Source organism: Amblyomma maculatum, chromosome 6 (assembly GCF_055883805.1).
Source record: "Amblyomma maculatum isolate TAMU_Amacu chromosome 6, ASM5588380v1, whole genome shotgun sequence".
Classification (NCBI taxonomy): Eukaryota; Metazoa; Arthropoda; class Arachnida; order Ixodida; family Ixodidae; genus Amblyomma; species Amblyomma maculatum.
The window spans coordinates 48,151,992-48,169,002 of NC_139349.1; the positions used below are offsets into that span (position 1 = coordinate 48,151,992).

At 45.1% G+C, this 17,011-nt stretch overlaps 1 protein-coding gene across 1 annotated transcript; it reads right to left on the reverse strand.

Annotated features, from left to right (window-relative positions):
• Window positions 1-1,574: 1,574 nt before the first annotated feature.
• Window positions 1,575-17,001, reverse strand: LOC146185680 (selenoprotein S-like). Its single transcript, XM_084606598.1, has 4 exons — window positions 16,867-17,001; window positions 15,826-15,957; window positions 7,989-8,104; window positions 1,575-2,323 (listed from the first exon to the last, which is right to left on the reverse strand). Exons 1-4 carry the CDS (start codon window positions 16,949-16,951, stop codon window positions 2,072-2,074), a joined length of 585 nt encoding a protein of 194 aa, XP_084462724.1. The 5' UTR covers window positions 16,952-17,001; the 3' UTR covers window positions 1,575-2,071.
• Window positions 17,002-17,011: the final 10 nt, after the last annotated feature.

Consider the following 17,011-nt stretch of genomic DNA (forward strand, 5'->3'; position numbering starts at 1 on the left):
GAGCATGGCTGAAAGGATAGTCACTGCTGGAGTAACGAGGAGAGAAGGCCCAGTGTGCGGCTGTGATGGCGACAGGCACAGTGCTGAAAGTGGTCACGGCGCACAACTAGTGATCAGAACATGTGGTACCCAGTGTACTAGAGTGGCAGCAACTCGCTTGTAGTGGAGATAGTAAAGAGAATGATTGCATTAATCTAAAAAATGAAAAAAAAAGAAAAGGAAAAAGAAAGTCGTAAAAAGAAAAGGAGCTGGTCTGTCCCCCATATGATCACAACACATGATAGCTTGCAGTGATATCTATTGCTGTGCCCGCACATGCACAAACTAGTGCAATAAAATTAAAATCTGACCGTATTTCGATGGGGGTGAACGCAAAGATGCCCGTGTGCTGTGTGATGTTAGTGCATGTTAAAGATCCTTAAGTGGTAGAAATTATTCCACAGCCCTCAACTATAGCATCTTACTTCTCTCGCTCCCATCTTTTCTTCCCTTACAGTGCGACTCAAGTGTCCACGGAGAAGTGTGGCAGACACTACTACCTTTCTTTTCCTATAAAACAATTTACATTTAATAGTTCGAAAAATGTGGTGAAGAAATTCTTTCGCCTGGTGTCGAAGAAAATCTGTGCTAACTTTTAATTAAAACAGCAGGAAAAATTGACATGTGCATGAGAAGTGCGTACTAATACACACCAACATCAAAAAATGAGGAGCACACTTTGGGAGCAAAAGAAAGGGGAAAAACAGTGAAGTACATGGGTTGCGAGAATGGCCATGTGATGCCATGCTCTCTCCAGATTTTTTTTCCTGTGACGAATCTCTGCATAATCACGTGTTTTATATGACGCCATGCAACCACAAAAGCAATCTGTAGCCAGCGGTCTAACTGATTGCTGTGTTGCAGCAGCTGGTTCACCAACAATCGGTTTGTTCTGGGTTCTGTACACGACTGTGAAAGTGCAGTATTGCAGTGACGAGATAAGGTAGTGTCTAAGCATAGAATCCGTGAGACATGCCGACAACATAATCAAACCGAAGACTACGAAAGAAGGCAGAATATGCACGTGCAATCTGTAGCCAGCGGTCTAACTGATTGCTGTGTTGCAGCAGCTGGTTCACCAACAATCGGTTTGTCCTGGGTTCTGTACACGACTGTGAAAGTGCAGTGTTGCAGTGACGAGATAACGTAGTGTCTAAGCATAGAATCCGTGAGACATGCCGACAACATAATCAAACCGAAGACTACGAAAGAAGGCAGAATATGCACGTAAGCGCAGAGAGGCTAAAACAGACCTGTGTGATTCTGAAAACAGGCAGATGGTTGTGATACTCCAAAACAGCACTGCTACTCCAGACCAATTGGGCAGTAATACCAATATGAATTAGCTTTCGCTGAATAATGCACTGTGCTGGTCAACATAGCAGTACTACCTTTTTTTTCCTGATGCAATAGATGGCCCAACCTTTCAATGACATATGTGCAGAATTGGCTGTTTCTTCCCTTAAGCATCTAGTCTGTATTTGAACACCCTTCATACCCCTATAAGTGTTCAACACAAGAAGGATATGCGCAAGAAACAGTAATGTAAATTTATTCACATCACTGTGTTAAAAAAAATATATACACCACTCGAAGTCCCTTCTTCCATCACTACCGTTGGTCATGCACCAGTTCCAGTAGTGACTTCATCTGGTCTGCATGCTCGGGGCTGTCTTTCTCACTTGGGCACCAAGGTCACTTGGGTTTCAAAACATGTCCCACAATGCACACAGTGAGGTGAAATCGAGTGGCGAAATAGGGTGGGGCTCATGTTTCCACAGCTGTGGTGATGCATCACTCAAGTGAAAACGTTAACATATTGCACCCATAGCTTCGTCAGGCAGACTAACCGCAAACTGCCAACTCTGGCAGAAGTGAAGCACTGCAGCCACATTGCAGCTCCTGCAAATTTTTGTTACAATTTCACTTTGAACTACTACACTTCAGAGAGTGTCATGTTTCAGCGAGAAGAGTACAGCAATGCTTTCACCACAGCTGCTTCAACAAAAGGCTGAACCCCGTGTCATTAACCTCATCCACCCTGGTTGACACACCTCCTTTCCGGCCGGTAAGAGGAGCCCCCTGAGGAACCCGTGAGTGGGTTATAATCAGAGCCACGCAAGCGCTCGCCATCGTCCCGTTTCCCTTTGGGCCTCCGTGACAGCCCGCTTGACTCGGCACTGCTCTCTTCAGCCCCTATATTGCGTAGCTTGGAGCCTAAGCCACGACCTTGCTGAAACTGCTCCCAGTTGTCAATCTTCTCTTGTCGCTTCTGCTCTTCAAGCTGCGTGCAGAGCACGAAAGACAGACAATAAATAAGCGCAAGAAATGAAAAGAAAAATGAAAGGGGCACGTAATGAAAACAAAAGGTAACCTGTGGTTCTTTAGGCTAAATGAATTGCTTTCGAAAGAAGGTAAATGTAGCAGGAAATAGCAGAAAACCATATGGGAAAATTAAATTGGGCAGATGGGAAACCAACAATGTTAATCAGTTGTTAATGGGAGAGGCATTTGTTCTACGGACCTAACTGGAGTGATGGCGATGAGAATAAGGCACTTGAAAAAGTGTGAAAGACTCTGCCTGTTGGTAGCCAGAAAATCGTAAAATTGCAAAAAAGAAAAAAAAGAAAAGGAGATAAGACAAACAGGCGGACAGAAAATAATCCAAACAGCTCTCTCTCTACTGTAAGGCAAATATTTGTAACCCCTAGAACAGGCATAAGGTGCTCAGTGAATATCACACCTGCAAGCTTCATGTCGCAGTGCTTAATACTTTCCTATTCCCTTCCACTCGCGGTGAGCATATGATTGAAACCAAACAGACATTGAAAGGCCGCATCAGGTTTTGAAAACATGAAAAGAACAATGGCCAAGCACTGAAAGTCGCTGCTTGTGAACAAGTTCAAAAGGTCTTCAAGGGACAGATTCCTCACTACTACTACAAGAAAGCTGTAAGCTGGTTCCAGAACTGATCTCTGAAGTTTCAGAAACATCTCTGCAACAAGCTGGGGGGGTGTTAGAAAGAAAACATCATAAAATGGCAACAATGAAATTAAAAAGTCTGTTGACAAAGAAGGCAACTAGGTTCTCTGTATATATTGAAGAAAGTTATAACAATAGTGATATGAAATAGAACATATAGATAGTACCAGGCAAATTATCGACAGCTTGTGTTGGATTGTTCCTCCTAGTGTCCACTTATAGAAATGCTATTATTATACTGGGTCATGCTATTTTGCAATAATTTATATGTAAGGCCACTCAACACTGCAGTCTGAAAGATGCAAAACGAAAAATGAATGACTGGATATCCGGTTGCTCCTTTCACCTCATTTTCCCCCTTTCGCATCCTTATCACTATGCATATTAATTTAGATATCCTTTGTTCTGTATGCATATACATTGAACTGTTAGCTGTTTGAAACTATGCTAAAAGCTAAAGAATGGCTAAATAAAGAATGTTCTACATCCCACGTGCAGTTCCTACCACTAAAGTGACCCAGACGCCTTGCCTGCCAACCTGGCAAGATCAAATATCTGGAGATTTTCTTATTCACTCATACGGGGTGGGAGGCAATACATGCCACATTGAATGTTCCGCAAGGAAGAGGTGGGGGAGGGGGTGTTAAAGCTTTAAGGCAGTGTCCTGAGTCCTTTTGTAGGGGAAACCCTTCAGTAGCAGTTGGCTGGCAAAAATAAAGAGAGAAAGAGAGAGAGAGATAAAATCTCGGAATAGTTTTGCTCAAAGGATGGTCGAGATTAATGGTCCTTCACCAGCAGCAGAAGCTGGAGGCTTGTGTTGAACACTACTGAGCGGAATTCAGTTCGAGTTCCAGTTTCAAATCACCTAAAATCTCAGAATAGTTTTGCTCAAAGGATGGTCGAGATTGATGGTCCTTCACCAGCAGCAGAAGCTGGAGGCTGGTGTTGAACACTACTGAGCAGAATTCAGTTCGAGTTCCAGTTTCAAATCACCTAAAATCTCGGAATAGTTTTGCTCAAAGGATGGTCGAGATTGATGGTCCTTCACCAGCAGCAGAAGCTGGAGGCTTGTGTTGAACACTACTGAGCAGAATTCAGTTCGAGTTCCAGTTTCAAATCACCTTTGCCATCGGGACACACGCTGATGTCGAATCCGTACGTTGTGCAAAACGTTCACCTTTTCTCAATGTTATCAAGCACAGAAACTCAGAAGTATAAGATTGCAAAAGTTTCTGCAAATATATCTTTTCCTGAGCTTTGATAGCACCCAGTGCTGCAAAGAATGACATATATACAAAGCCATGCGAACCTGCTTGCATGTACTAGGGGCAACGTGTCTAACTCGAGTCCAAGGGTCCTGAAATGCTAGATTCCAATTCCACCCTGCTATCTCAATGGCGAAGTCTGCGTGGCCATCAGTTGTGATTTCGCTGTGGATTCGGCCATGAAATATGGTCTTGTCACATCACAGAAACTGTTGACCAATCAATGTTTGCCCACGCAACCTGCAAACTACCCCCTGACAGAGACAGCCTCAATGGTTAAATGTCAAAAGGTTAAGGCTTCAGCCATACCTGCTGTGCTTCTTACAACCAGTGAAGTAATGTTTTTGTACTAGAAATTTTAAGGTGACCCATTTGATTGATGCAGAGGAAATGTAAACGCATGTACATGTTTGGCTCCATTACAGCAATGAAAAGCATGTTATTCAGAGTGTCTGTCTGATCTTGCACACCGGCCCTGCCAGAGGGAAGGGGAGATTTACCTCTTCATGTAGCCACCTGTCAGACGTGACAAGAGACAAGAGGCTTCAGACACATGGCAGACAGTTTTAACCCGATAGCGTTACCCAGAAAGTCCGACGTCAGTGGTATTAGTTAAAAATCACGGGCATGGCTCTGGCAGGTGGTAGACAGCAGCTGATTTGGTTGAGCACTGATTCTTCATTGGTTTGTGCGACTTAACGAGGTGACCACTTGATATCAGAAAGTTGGGAGGAGTTGCCAACTCAGGTTGCTTTTCTGAGGTGGGAAAGTGGACTAGAATAAACCTTGCATTTTACTTGGATGCAGAGTACATGTAGTAGCAGTTTCTCGTGAATGAGGAACCAATGTCATGTCATACTCTTAAAGACGGAGCTTAAGTGTCCCTCCAGATTTTTTTTTGTCTTAGTTCTCCTATGTTTTGCAGCGAAAGCTACACTAAAGAGCGTCTCGCTGCCTACGCTGCCTAGAAACCAATTTTGCCAACTCAGCCCTCTCCTTTCATTTGGGAGGGTGACATTAGAATCAGCTTGCCATAACATTTTAATTCACGTCCCCCCTATGCCACGCAGGCACGTTCATACAGCTTAGTTAAAGTGGGGCTTTATATGTGGGCTGATAGCCTACTTAAAGGCAGAGCTTAAGTGTGAACCATAATTTTGCAGCAAAAGGAACACTATGCTACCCATGAGAATTTCACCGGTGCCTGAAAGAGCGGCTCGTTGCCTAGCAACCGGTTGCACCACTGTTGCAGAGGGACGACGACAAGAAGAAGAAGATAAAGAAACCATCGGTGATAACAACAACGCAGCAGCTGTCACCCTGGTAGAGACGAACGACATCAGTGAGTTGCTAGGACAGAAGGTTCATTTGAACGTTGTGACAGTGGTGTGCCCCGTAGTTCGATGTAGAGACGCTGTCATACCACTGGAAGACTTCTACACCGAAGTGAAAAGAAGCCGTGGCAAAATTGATGGTGCCTGGAAAAAAAGGGTGGCAGTGCACATATGCAGAGACTAGTTTTCGCTACAGGTGCGCTGCATGTTCCGTCGCTGGCTGCGCAACTAAAAGTGCCAAATAAACGTTTTCAAGACCTTAGTGTTAACCCCAAGTTCCCCATCATACATAAAACGAGGTCCCGATTGCACCAACACTGCTCATAACGCGAGAGCATTGAAGGTCCTGTTCTAAACAAAATCCACCGTTGTTGGTGTTGTCGCAGACATTAAAATCACAGGCATGGCTCTGGCAGGAGGGTACTAGTTGGCAGGTTACTTGGCCGAGCACTGATTCTTCGATGGGTTATGCGATTTATCAAAACCACACAAAATCCCAAAGTTGGGAGGAGCTGGAAACTCAACGTGTTCATTTATGCGTATTGTGTTACGTTGGTTTTATGAACTGAGGCTGTCATGCACTAAAAACAACATTATTTCAGACAGGAGGGTGGAATTGGAACCAACCTTCCAGGGACCCTGTGCGCCGAGTTGGGCACACTACTGCTAGGCCACGCAGACACTTTCGTATGGCATGATTAAAGCAGGGCTTTCTTTATATCTATGTTAGGTAATCACTGATGACTGAAAGTTGGATAATGTGGCAGCTTAGGACTGTATGCTAATAAGAATGCGTGATACATTAGGGAACTGGTAATTAAGTGAGAAGAGAGCACATGCATGAGGAGGAGCAACTGCAAAGCGGGGTTGCACATGGGAGCCTTTAATGCTTCACATCATACCCTTAAAGGTGGAGCTGAAGTGCACACCATTCTTTTTTTTTTTTTTGCCTTTACAACAATGGGTGCAAAACAAAGTGCCACCGTCTGCTTTCTTAATACAATGTCTGCCGAGATATTTGATGACACCAAGGCACACATGCCGAAACCAATGATGCAGTGCAGTGTGACGTGCTGCGGGAGGAGGGCAGATACTACAGCAAAACATGCCGACTGAATTTGCTAGCAACTTTAAACCTTGGGAAAATGGTGTTGAGTATTGTAAGCTATGTACTATAAAGCATTCCACCATGAATTTCTGCCTCGAGTACTGTCAATTGTATATTTTTCAGGCCTCGCAAATTGCAATGCTGTCCTCTTCAGAGACATTGCCCTGCACTTGCTTTGCTTCATTCCCTTTGACACTCAGCTCCTTGACTTTGTGGGATTCGAGCCTCCCGCAGCTGCCTGCGCATGGCCGCTGCCTGCTTCCCCTGGTGTTCTCCTCTTTCCATTTCTCCTGCCTTGGACGGAGAAGTGACCAGATGACTTGTCATTGTCATTCTGCAGACGCTCCGCCCCAGCTTCCCAATGGCCTTTGTCCATTGGGGCCTTTTAGCAGGAAGATGCAACTCCTCCGACCACCATGCTCGCGCGATCGTCAGAGCGAGGCCAAGAAAGAGACCCTTCTGAGACATCGCAAAGTGCGTACACTATTGTTGTTGTCTGCTGGCCTCTTTGTTCGTGCAGAGACTGCACACCAGTGTGTACTTGAGCTCACCTGCTCAGGGTCTTACCTTCGAGTGCAGCTTCGAGTATCGCTCGCTCTATGAGACATTTATTCATGCTACGCACTATGTACTTAGATGAGGTGAATGTAGATATATGAAAAAAGTTTGAATGGCAGCTTAGCAACTGCCTCTCCCGTTACGAAAGATGACCACCCAATGCCTACCTACACAATTGTACATGCTATATACCTGGCCTCTCTTGTCATATTCATACTAGAACATTGTCATACTAGGAAACCCAGGAGGCACTGGAGGCCATTTGAAGATCGCTACACCAGTGGAAACTGGCTGGTGCTTAGTGGCACTTAACCAATCCATGGATAGGTGTAGTGTGATTGAAAATAATATTATACTGAACATTACTGATGCTGTGAATAAAACATTGATGACCTATTGGTTCTCTATTAAAATCTTCTCATTCTGAGGAAAACAGAAAGCTGGGCGAGATGGTTGTTATCTCTATACAAACAGCATGAAAAAAAAAAAGAAAAGAAAAGAAAGAGACGACGACGAAACCAGCACAACACAAGCAGTGAAAGCTAATTCTCTCATATGAAATTTTTCACAATTGCAGTTCCTCTAAAATACTGAAGAGAGAAATGTAAAAAGTGCACTTCTGACATGACAATAGAAGGAAGGCATGGCTGCTTTCCTGCTGGAAAAGATAACTGGTCAGCATGTTAAGCATGCATTAGTTACCTGTGCCATTTTTTCCTTCTGTTTTTCAGCCAGTGCATTCTGAATTTCTTGCATCCTTCGACGTGCCCGTTCCATGGCTTCTTGCCGTTGCACAAATTCGTTCGCTTCCGCAGCTCCTACAAAAAGGAAATTTAAAATTTGAGATTCTTGTATTCTCTTATTACACAGCGCCGGGAATAGTCGCGAGCCATGAGAGTTTTGGAGCAGACCTTGCAGCAGGAAAGATTTAATTTTAAAGCAAGCGCTATCCGTTTTCTAACAGAAACACGAACACCAGAGTAGAAGCTAAAAAAAAAAAAAGCATCTTTTGTAGGCCTCTCAAATAAACAATATATGCAAGCAGGCAATCAAAAATGAAAATAAAATTGGGTATGATGAATAGGTCCCCATAAAAAAATAGGATTAGGCTTTTTATGGTTCTCAGAAATAATCTTGTGAATGTCACATGACACACTAAAAAAATGTAAAAAAAAAAAGCCCAACAATGATGCAGCAGCAGGAATGGTGAAAACAGATCTCCTTATCAACAGCAAAATTATTGCATACAAGCACAAAATAAGCACATTTAACTGACTAGGCGAATAAAATTTTGTACAGGAGGAGACAGGACGGCAGAAGAAATCAGGTTTTCGGTCCACCCAGAAACCTATCCCGCATAATGGCACAGCACAAAACACCAGTAAATTAGCTGTGGTTGGATACATAAAAATAATAAATAATAAATTAATAAAAATATGTCCCGGTAAAACTTTTCTTGTTACTTAAACCTAAAGTCAACTACCTGGCAAGCATAGGCGTGCGCAGGGTTCTGCATTAGGGGGAGCAAAGTTTCACTACAGATCCCCCCGATCCCCCCCACCCCAAGGCCCCTACAGCGAAAACACAGGGCGAAGGTGAGGAATGTTTATAAAACACTTATTTTGATGTGATGGAATAGCAACACATATAAAATACTTTGCGCTTAGTAAACAAAATGAGCTTTGCCGTGGATGCAGAATTGAAAATTACTCGACGCCGCGCTTCTCACAGCAGTTCCTTAATTAAATACCCGGCATTCCGGAGGTAAAGGTAGCTTTGAACGCAACATCACAAGTTTCCGGCCACTATAGTATAGTAAAGAAATCTATATGACAATATGCCTGCACTTTTAAAAAAAGACGGTACAGGTCCAACACAGTGAAGGTATGGGGGCGAACTTGGCGCCCGCCTTAGAACATTGAGAAGGGGAAGGGGAGGGGGGGGGGGGAGTTTTGTTTCACCTGCAACAAAACTCTGCCGCCACAGCTGGGTTCGAACCCTGGTATTCTGGCTCTGAGAACAATATTTGGATGCTGTTGTCTTCAGTGCCCCTTTAAAGGGATCTGGCATCTAAATCTATTTTTGTTGGTTATGCATGAAATATAACCAATCTGGACAGAGTTAAGCAATTTTTTATGTTACATTCAGAACTGCTTTTTATTTTAAGCTAGCTGGTAGCAGAGTTAAGAAGAATGTGCACAAGTTTTGGATATTAGCACGTTTGTAATGATGTGTTGTGTGTGATAGACAATTTTTTGTTTAAATACCTTAAAAAAAGTAAAGATTTACTATGTGCAATCATTTACATGGAAGCGGTGGCCTTGTGGTAGAGCATCCGCCTCGCATTCGGGAGGTACCGGGTTCAATCCCTGGTGCCGCCGGGTACCCACCGGTTATAAAATGGGTACAAGCTATCCCCCGGCCTGGTGCTCGGCTCTTCTGGGGTGAAATGCTTGGGAAAAGGGGTCACGGCCCAAATAGTTGCGCCGATGTGGCAGTGATTCGTTCCGCCATCGGACAACAATAAGTCCGCCTTGCGCGGCAACAGCCCATTATGTGGCCCTTTTGAATAGCACAGCTGGCTACGGCCCTTTGACGCAGTGCACGCCTTTCAGCTCGATGAAATTTGAACTCTGATTGGTCGGGTTGAAGCGCAGGTTACTCAGTTCTCTTGCAATCACCACCTCCGGGATAGCTCCAGCAAGCGACCTGTGATTTTCGGTGCCTTCTTCCCCATCCCCGTCCACGGCAACCACCTTTACGACGCTGTCGCCAGCGTCCGCCCTTGAAGTACACGTCGGCATAGCAGCCTTCGTCCAGCTTCCGGGTAGACAGGCACTCCTCGTTCAAGCGCAGTGCTTCTTCTAAGGTCCCCGGTGCACTCTGGCCGCACAGCTGAAACACTTGGTTCAGCGCATCCACTGGTCCGATCTTATCAAAGCGGTGTTGTTTTTCCTCCTGGACTTTTTTTCCCGCAGCGGACAGCTGGCGATGTAGGCCGCCTTTAGCGCAGAAGCTCGCGATGGCGACCGCAGCCGTGGCCTAATGGTTAGAGCGCCCGTCTCGGCTGCGGGAGGTGGTTAGTTCGAAACCCACCGCCGGACACCCACCGGTAAAAATGGGTACAAGCGTCCCCCGGCCTGGCGCTCGGCTTTTCCAGGGGTGTGCGTTTGGGAGAAGCTCCGTAAACCCCGCTGCGCGCCCCTCCTCCGCAGTGGGCCCAAACCCAGTTTCGAACCTCGCAGCCTGCATAGGTGGTTCTGTTTGTCTTTCAAAGGTACTTCCTTTGACCCCTCACCTGAAGTGCTCCCTTAGAGCCTCAGCTGCAGCAGCGGTGGTTTTTAAATGGGTACAAGCTTTCCCCCGGCCTGGTGCTCGGCTCTTCTGGGGTGAAATGCTTGGGAAAAGGGGTCACGGCCCAAATAGTTGCGCCGATGTGGCAGTGATTCGTTCCGCCATCGGACAACAATAAGTCGCAGTCGTGGCCTAGTGGTTAGGGCGTCCGTCTCGGCTGCGGGAGGTGGTTCGTTCGAAACCCGCCGCCGGACACCCACCGGTAAAAATGGGTACAAGCGTCCCCCGGCCTGGCGCCCGGCTCTCACAGGGGTGTGCGCTTGGAAGAGGCTCCGCAAACCCCGCTGCGCTCCTTCTGGGGCAAAATAGTTTCGAACATTCAGCCTGCAAAGGTGGTTCGAGTTACCGTGTTTCACGGGGTTCAAAACTGAAAACGAGTCGTGTCCTGCACACGCGAAAACTCAGAAAATGCCTTGTTTCAAGTGCGAAACGCTTTAAGCCAGCGTGTCGAAAGACGTAAAGGTTCACTGTCACTGATGAAGTTCACTTCTCAGAGATCACTGCAGTCCCACGGCAAGTCCGGATTTCCGGCCTGTCTGACTTTGCGTGCACAAGTTTTGGATATTAGCACGTTTGTAATGATGTGTTGTGTGTGATAGACAATTTTTTGTTTAAATACCTTAAAAAAAGTAAAGATTTACTATGTGCAATCATTTACATGGCAACTGTTTCCATAAAAATCAATTTCAGAAATTATTAGTGATATATGCAGAAATTAGGTGCTTTATTGCAATCTGCAAAGCCTTGAAGCCAAGAGGACCAAAATATTCTACTGCAATTGATTACCGAATGCTTCAAGGATGAGTTAGGGTAATTACATGAACAGAGCAAGCTGAATACTATTGGCCTTAGTTTATTGTTGCATTTTCCTCATATATTACTTTAAGTTTATTAGGAGGCTCTGCTAAACCACCATTCATTCATTTAGTAGTGGCTGCAATCAGCCCTCCGAGCGTGTGTCCTGAATAAAGTATCATGAGCTTTTCTTTTTTTCTTTTTTTTTATTGCTTACAGAGAAGAATTAAACATACCTAGAAAGAGCCAGGGGATCAATTTTACCGAGGCCAGTAACTGAATGGAGTAAAAAAATGAAGTCCGTGGATTGTGCCCCTTTCGTTGTAATACATTATCGTGTCCATCATTAGCATGCCTTGAAACACCATCGTTGGTACTTTTACACGAGTCTTTCAATTCCTTCATAATTGGTGTTTTGTCTTATGCTGCTGCACCATTAAAAATGAAAATCACAAGCCAAAACAGCATAGGCTGGGTGTTCACTGTGTACAGTACGATCCACTGCTAAAGGGAACGTGCAATCGCATGGCCAACACACTTTGCAAAAGCGCCGCACTGACAACTGGGGAGAATGGGCAGCACCATGTGCCTGCTGGAGACGAACAGCCAGTGGTGGTTACTGCGCATGCTACTTGAGCGATCGTTTGCCACCTGCTCTCACGGGAGAGCCTTGAAAAGCGCTGCAGCTACGCGGTCTCGTGTTCCCTTTAACAGTGGACCATACTGTACAAACAGCTCTTATTGTTCTTTTCCTTTCTTCACAACCAATGATTATTTTTTAGTTTCTATGCCATAGGAGAATATTTGCAAGTGCACTGCTAGACTTTAAGAATAATGGAGTGATGTATACTCTATATTCTGGTATAACAGCCACATCTAGCAAAACAGCAAAGGAAATGGCAATTCTTAAGAATGGTGAGGGGGAAACTGAATTTCTGTGAAGGCTTGAAAGATGCTTCAAAGAACCTGAAACTACTGTTTTTGGTTATAAGTGTTGAACTGTGCTCTACAGCTTAATCAATTGAACAAAAAATAACAAAACTTGCCCTGTGACACACACATACATTAGAGTGACAATCAGTTCAGTTCAGTCGTTCAGTCGTGTCCGACTCTTCGTGACCCTATGGACCATATCACGCCACACTTTCCGGTCTCTCCCTATCTTCCTAACATCACATAACTTCATGTGCAGCGCCTCGAGGATGCCATCTAACCATCGCGTTCGCTGCCTACCCCTTCTCCGGTGACCCTCAACCTTCCCTAACATCAAATCTTTCTTCAGCGACTCGTCTCTTCTCATCAGATGACCAAAGTAGCTGAGCTTTAACTTTAGAATTTGACCCTCCAATGAGCAGTCAGGGTTTATGGTCGATAATATCGACCGATTTGATCTTCTGGCAGTCCAAGGAACTCTCAAGAGTCTTCGCCAGCACCACAATTGAAACGCGTCAATTCTTCGGCGGTCAGCCTTTTTCACAGTCCAACTCTCGCATCCGTACATCACAACTGGAAAGACCATTGCACGAGTTATACGGATCTTGGCTGGCAGTGTGATGTCTCTGCTCTTTACTAGGCGGTCAAGGCTAGCCATGGCTCTCTTTCCCAGAAGCAGGCGTCTCCTAATCTCATGGCTGCAGTCTCCTTCCGGGGTAATCTTGGAGCCCAAGAAGAGAAAATCTGTCACAGCTTCCCCTTCTGGTCCCTTGATGCTCCAGGACTTGATAGGGCAAGACGCCATAATCTTTGTCTTTTTAATGTTCAGTTTAGGCCCAAACTTCTCACTCTGTTCTTGTACGCGCATCAGTCTCTTGAGTTCCATTTCACTTTCTGCCATTAAAGTGGTATCATCCGCATATCTACGGTTGTTGATACGTTTCTCAGCAATCTTCACTCCAGCTGAAGATTCGTCCAGACCGGCCTTACTCATGATGCACTCAGCATATAGGTTAAATAGCCAGGGCGACAGTATGCAGCCTTGTCTCACTCCTTGCTCAATCGGAAACCAATCAGTAAGACCATGCCCAGTTCTGACTGTGGCCTCTTGCCCTTCATACAGGTTCCTGAGGAGACAGATGAGGTGAATTGGAACTCCCATCTCTTGGAGAGCTTGCCACAATCTGCTGTGATCTACGCAGTCAAACGCTTTCGCATAATGAATAAAGCAGAAGTAGATGGGTTTCTGGAACTCTCGTGCTTTTTCCATGATCCAGCGAAGGTTGGCAATCTGGTCTCTAGTTCCTCTGCCCTTGCGAAACCCAGCTTGAATGTCCAGAAGCTCCCGATCCACATACTGCTGCAGCCTAGCTTGGAGGATTTTCAACATCACCTTGCTAGCATGCGAAATAAGCGTGATAGTGCGGTAGTTGGAACAATCTTTGGCACTGCCTTTTTTTGGAATAGGGATGTAAACTGACCTCCTCCAATCCTGTGGCCACTGCAGGGTTGTCCATATTTGCTGACATAATGTATACAGAATGTTAACAGCGTCGTCATGGTTGAGGTTTTGAAGCAGCTCTGCTGGAATGCCATCAATTCCGCTATCTTTGTTCTTACCAAGGCTGCCTAAGGCCCATTCAACTTCACTCTTCAGGATGCCTGGCTCGAGATCAGTAATCACAACCATCTTATGTTGGGTTTGCACATCCGGGTCCTTCTTGTACAGTTCTCCTGTGTATTCCCACCACATCTTCTTTATCTCTGAGGCTTTCGTGAGGTCCCTGCCTCGTTTGTCCTTTATTACGCCCAGCTTAGCACAGAAGCTTCCTTTGATATCTTTGATTGTCTTATACAAAGCTCTTGTGTTCCTCAATTGGCTGTTGTCCTCAACTGCTTGGCACTGTATGTTCAGGAAGGCATTCTTGTCTCTTCTTGCTATTTTCTGAAAATCCGCATTGAGGACCTAGTATCTTTCTCTTTCCCCCATAACTTTTGCCATCCTCCTTTCCTCAGCTATTTGCAAAGCCTCTTGAGATAACCAGTTTGCTTTCTTGCATTTCTTTTGCTTTGGAACTACCTTAGTAGCAACTTCTTGTATTATATCACGAACATCAGTCCACACCTCTTCAGGCTCTGTCTTCTAGATCTAATTCTTGAAATCGATACCTCACTTTCACAGCATATTCTGATGGAATTTGATCCAGATCATACCTGAAAGGCCTTCTAGTTTTCTGCATTTTTCCTCAATCGAAGCTTAAATTTGGCAACAAGAAGGTGATGATCGGTGCCACAATCGGCCCCAGGCCTTGTTTTTACTGCTTGTATAGCGCTTTGCCATTTCTGCCGGCAAAGAATATAATTACTCTGATTCCTGTACAGACCGTCCGGTGAAATCCATGTGTACAGGCGCCTCTTGTGCTGTTGAAAATGAGTATTCGCTATGGTCAGGTTGCTTTTTTGACAAAACTCTACTAGCCTCTGCCCAGCTTCATTTGGCTCACCAAAACCGAACTTGCCTGTAATTCCGGTTATTTCTTCACTCCCCACCTTAGCATTCCAGTCTACTATGAGAAAAAGGACGTCTGATGATGGAGTGTGGTCTAAAAGGCATTGCAGGTCAGCATAAAATCTCTCAACATCAGCTTCTTCAGCAGTAGTGGTTGGTGCATAGACTTGGATAACTGTTATGTTGAAAGGGTGACCTTGGATCCGAAGTGAAATCATTCGGTCGTTTTTTTGGGGGTTGTACCCTAGCACTGCTTTGCCCATTCTTCTGTTTACTATGAGAGCGACCCCATTCCTTCTCCTAGATTCGTGCCCACAATAAAAGACATAATGGTCGCCGGAATTAAATTCTCTCATTCTGGTCCACTTGAGCTCGCTGATACCCAAGATATCAATCTTCAATATGTCCATTTCTCGCTTGACGACATCCAGTTTACCTTGCGTCATAGATCTTACATTCCATGTTGCTATGTGATACATCTCCTTGCAACACTGGACTTTCCGGTCGCTTCCCGACACATCCACAACTGAGCGCCCTTTTGGCTTTAGCCCAGCCGCTTCATTTGTCCTGGAGCTACTAGGAAAATCCCTTTGTTCGTCCCCAGTAACTTGTGGGACGCCTTCCATCCTGGGGGGCTCATCTTCCGGCGCCATATCATTAATGCTATTGTGACTGGTCATAGGGTTTTCTTGGCAGGAAACACTGGAGTGGGTTGCCATTACTTTCTCCAGTGAATCACATTTTGTCAGAACTCTCTGCCGTGGCCTGTCTATCTTGGGCGGCCCTACACAGCACAGCTCACGACTTCGAGTTTCGAAAGCCCCTCCGCCACGACAAGGCAGTGATCCATGAAGGGGAAAGTGACAATACCACGATCCAATATGATGATAGCAAAGTGAATTGTGCAGTCACGAGTAACAAAACAGATTCCCAGGCAATGCATCTTACCATAATTTTGCTGCTGTTGTGGTGCACTTGTTCTCCATGATGGCAGATATGAACCCAGCTTTGTGTACAGTATGTACAGGCCTATGAGCCCAAATGTGACAAACCATCCATTTGCAGAGACGAAATTGAGAACTGAAAGCAAAGGACAATTAATGAGTACCACAGTAGCAGGAAATATAAGGGAATATACACAACATGCGGCCAAGTTAACTGATGTAAATACAGACCAGTAGTATATTGATAAGTGAAGCGGCACTTCAAAAGTTCAAATGTGCACCTAAAAAGAATCGTGCTACCTTCCCTTAAGGGAGATTAAAGATATTCAGTAATACATACAAGAGAATGATGTCAGTCTATTTTCCGTCCGTGCGTTTCACCTAAAGTTACGCAGTGACAACCAGCCATCAACAGCACAAGAAATGTAAAATATAACTACACACACAGTGTGCATGCAGTAAGAAAACAACCTTCCATGTCAAAAAAGCATTCCCGCTTGCTACGCTAATAACACAGCTCGATCATCGAGGCATTAGCACACAAACGCAACGTGCAACGCTTTCCGTTACGAACTCGGCTAGAGCCGCGAAATATCACTTGTCAACAGTGTGCACAGTTTCTTCTCAATTTTCATCTCGTAAAAACGAAGAGAAAGAAGCTTGCGTCCTTGACTCGCGAGAAAAACATGTTCAGGGAAACGACACATCAGCCTTGAAGAAACGGAAAACATGCCATGGTCGAGTAGTGAACGTCATAGTGCCCATTATGGTTGTATAGGCTTGTGCACGCTATTTTATAAGTACAACACCTCAGAAAATTGCTCAAAACGATTTCATATCAAACGACCAAATCAGACACACATCTACGTGTACGCGAGACGCTGGGACTCTTAGCACGGTCGCCTACTTTACGGCAGGGTGCATCCGTAATTCCGCAGCATTTTTCGCGCAGAAACGTTTCACGACTAAGATAATTAGCATCTACACAGTCCAAATATAAACAGAAAAGCATTTTTGTTATTTGGGACACGTCGCGCGGCCTTACCTGTATCAGCGAAGCTAGGGTCTGCGTCACTCTGTACACCGTAGGGGCTGGTGCTACCGCCGAAAGGGTTATCGATAGACTGCATTGTGCACTGGGATTTCGCAGTGAAAAAAAGTGTTTGAAGCAAGAACGAAAGTAAACAGAT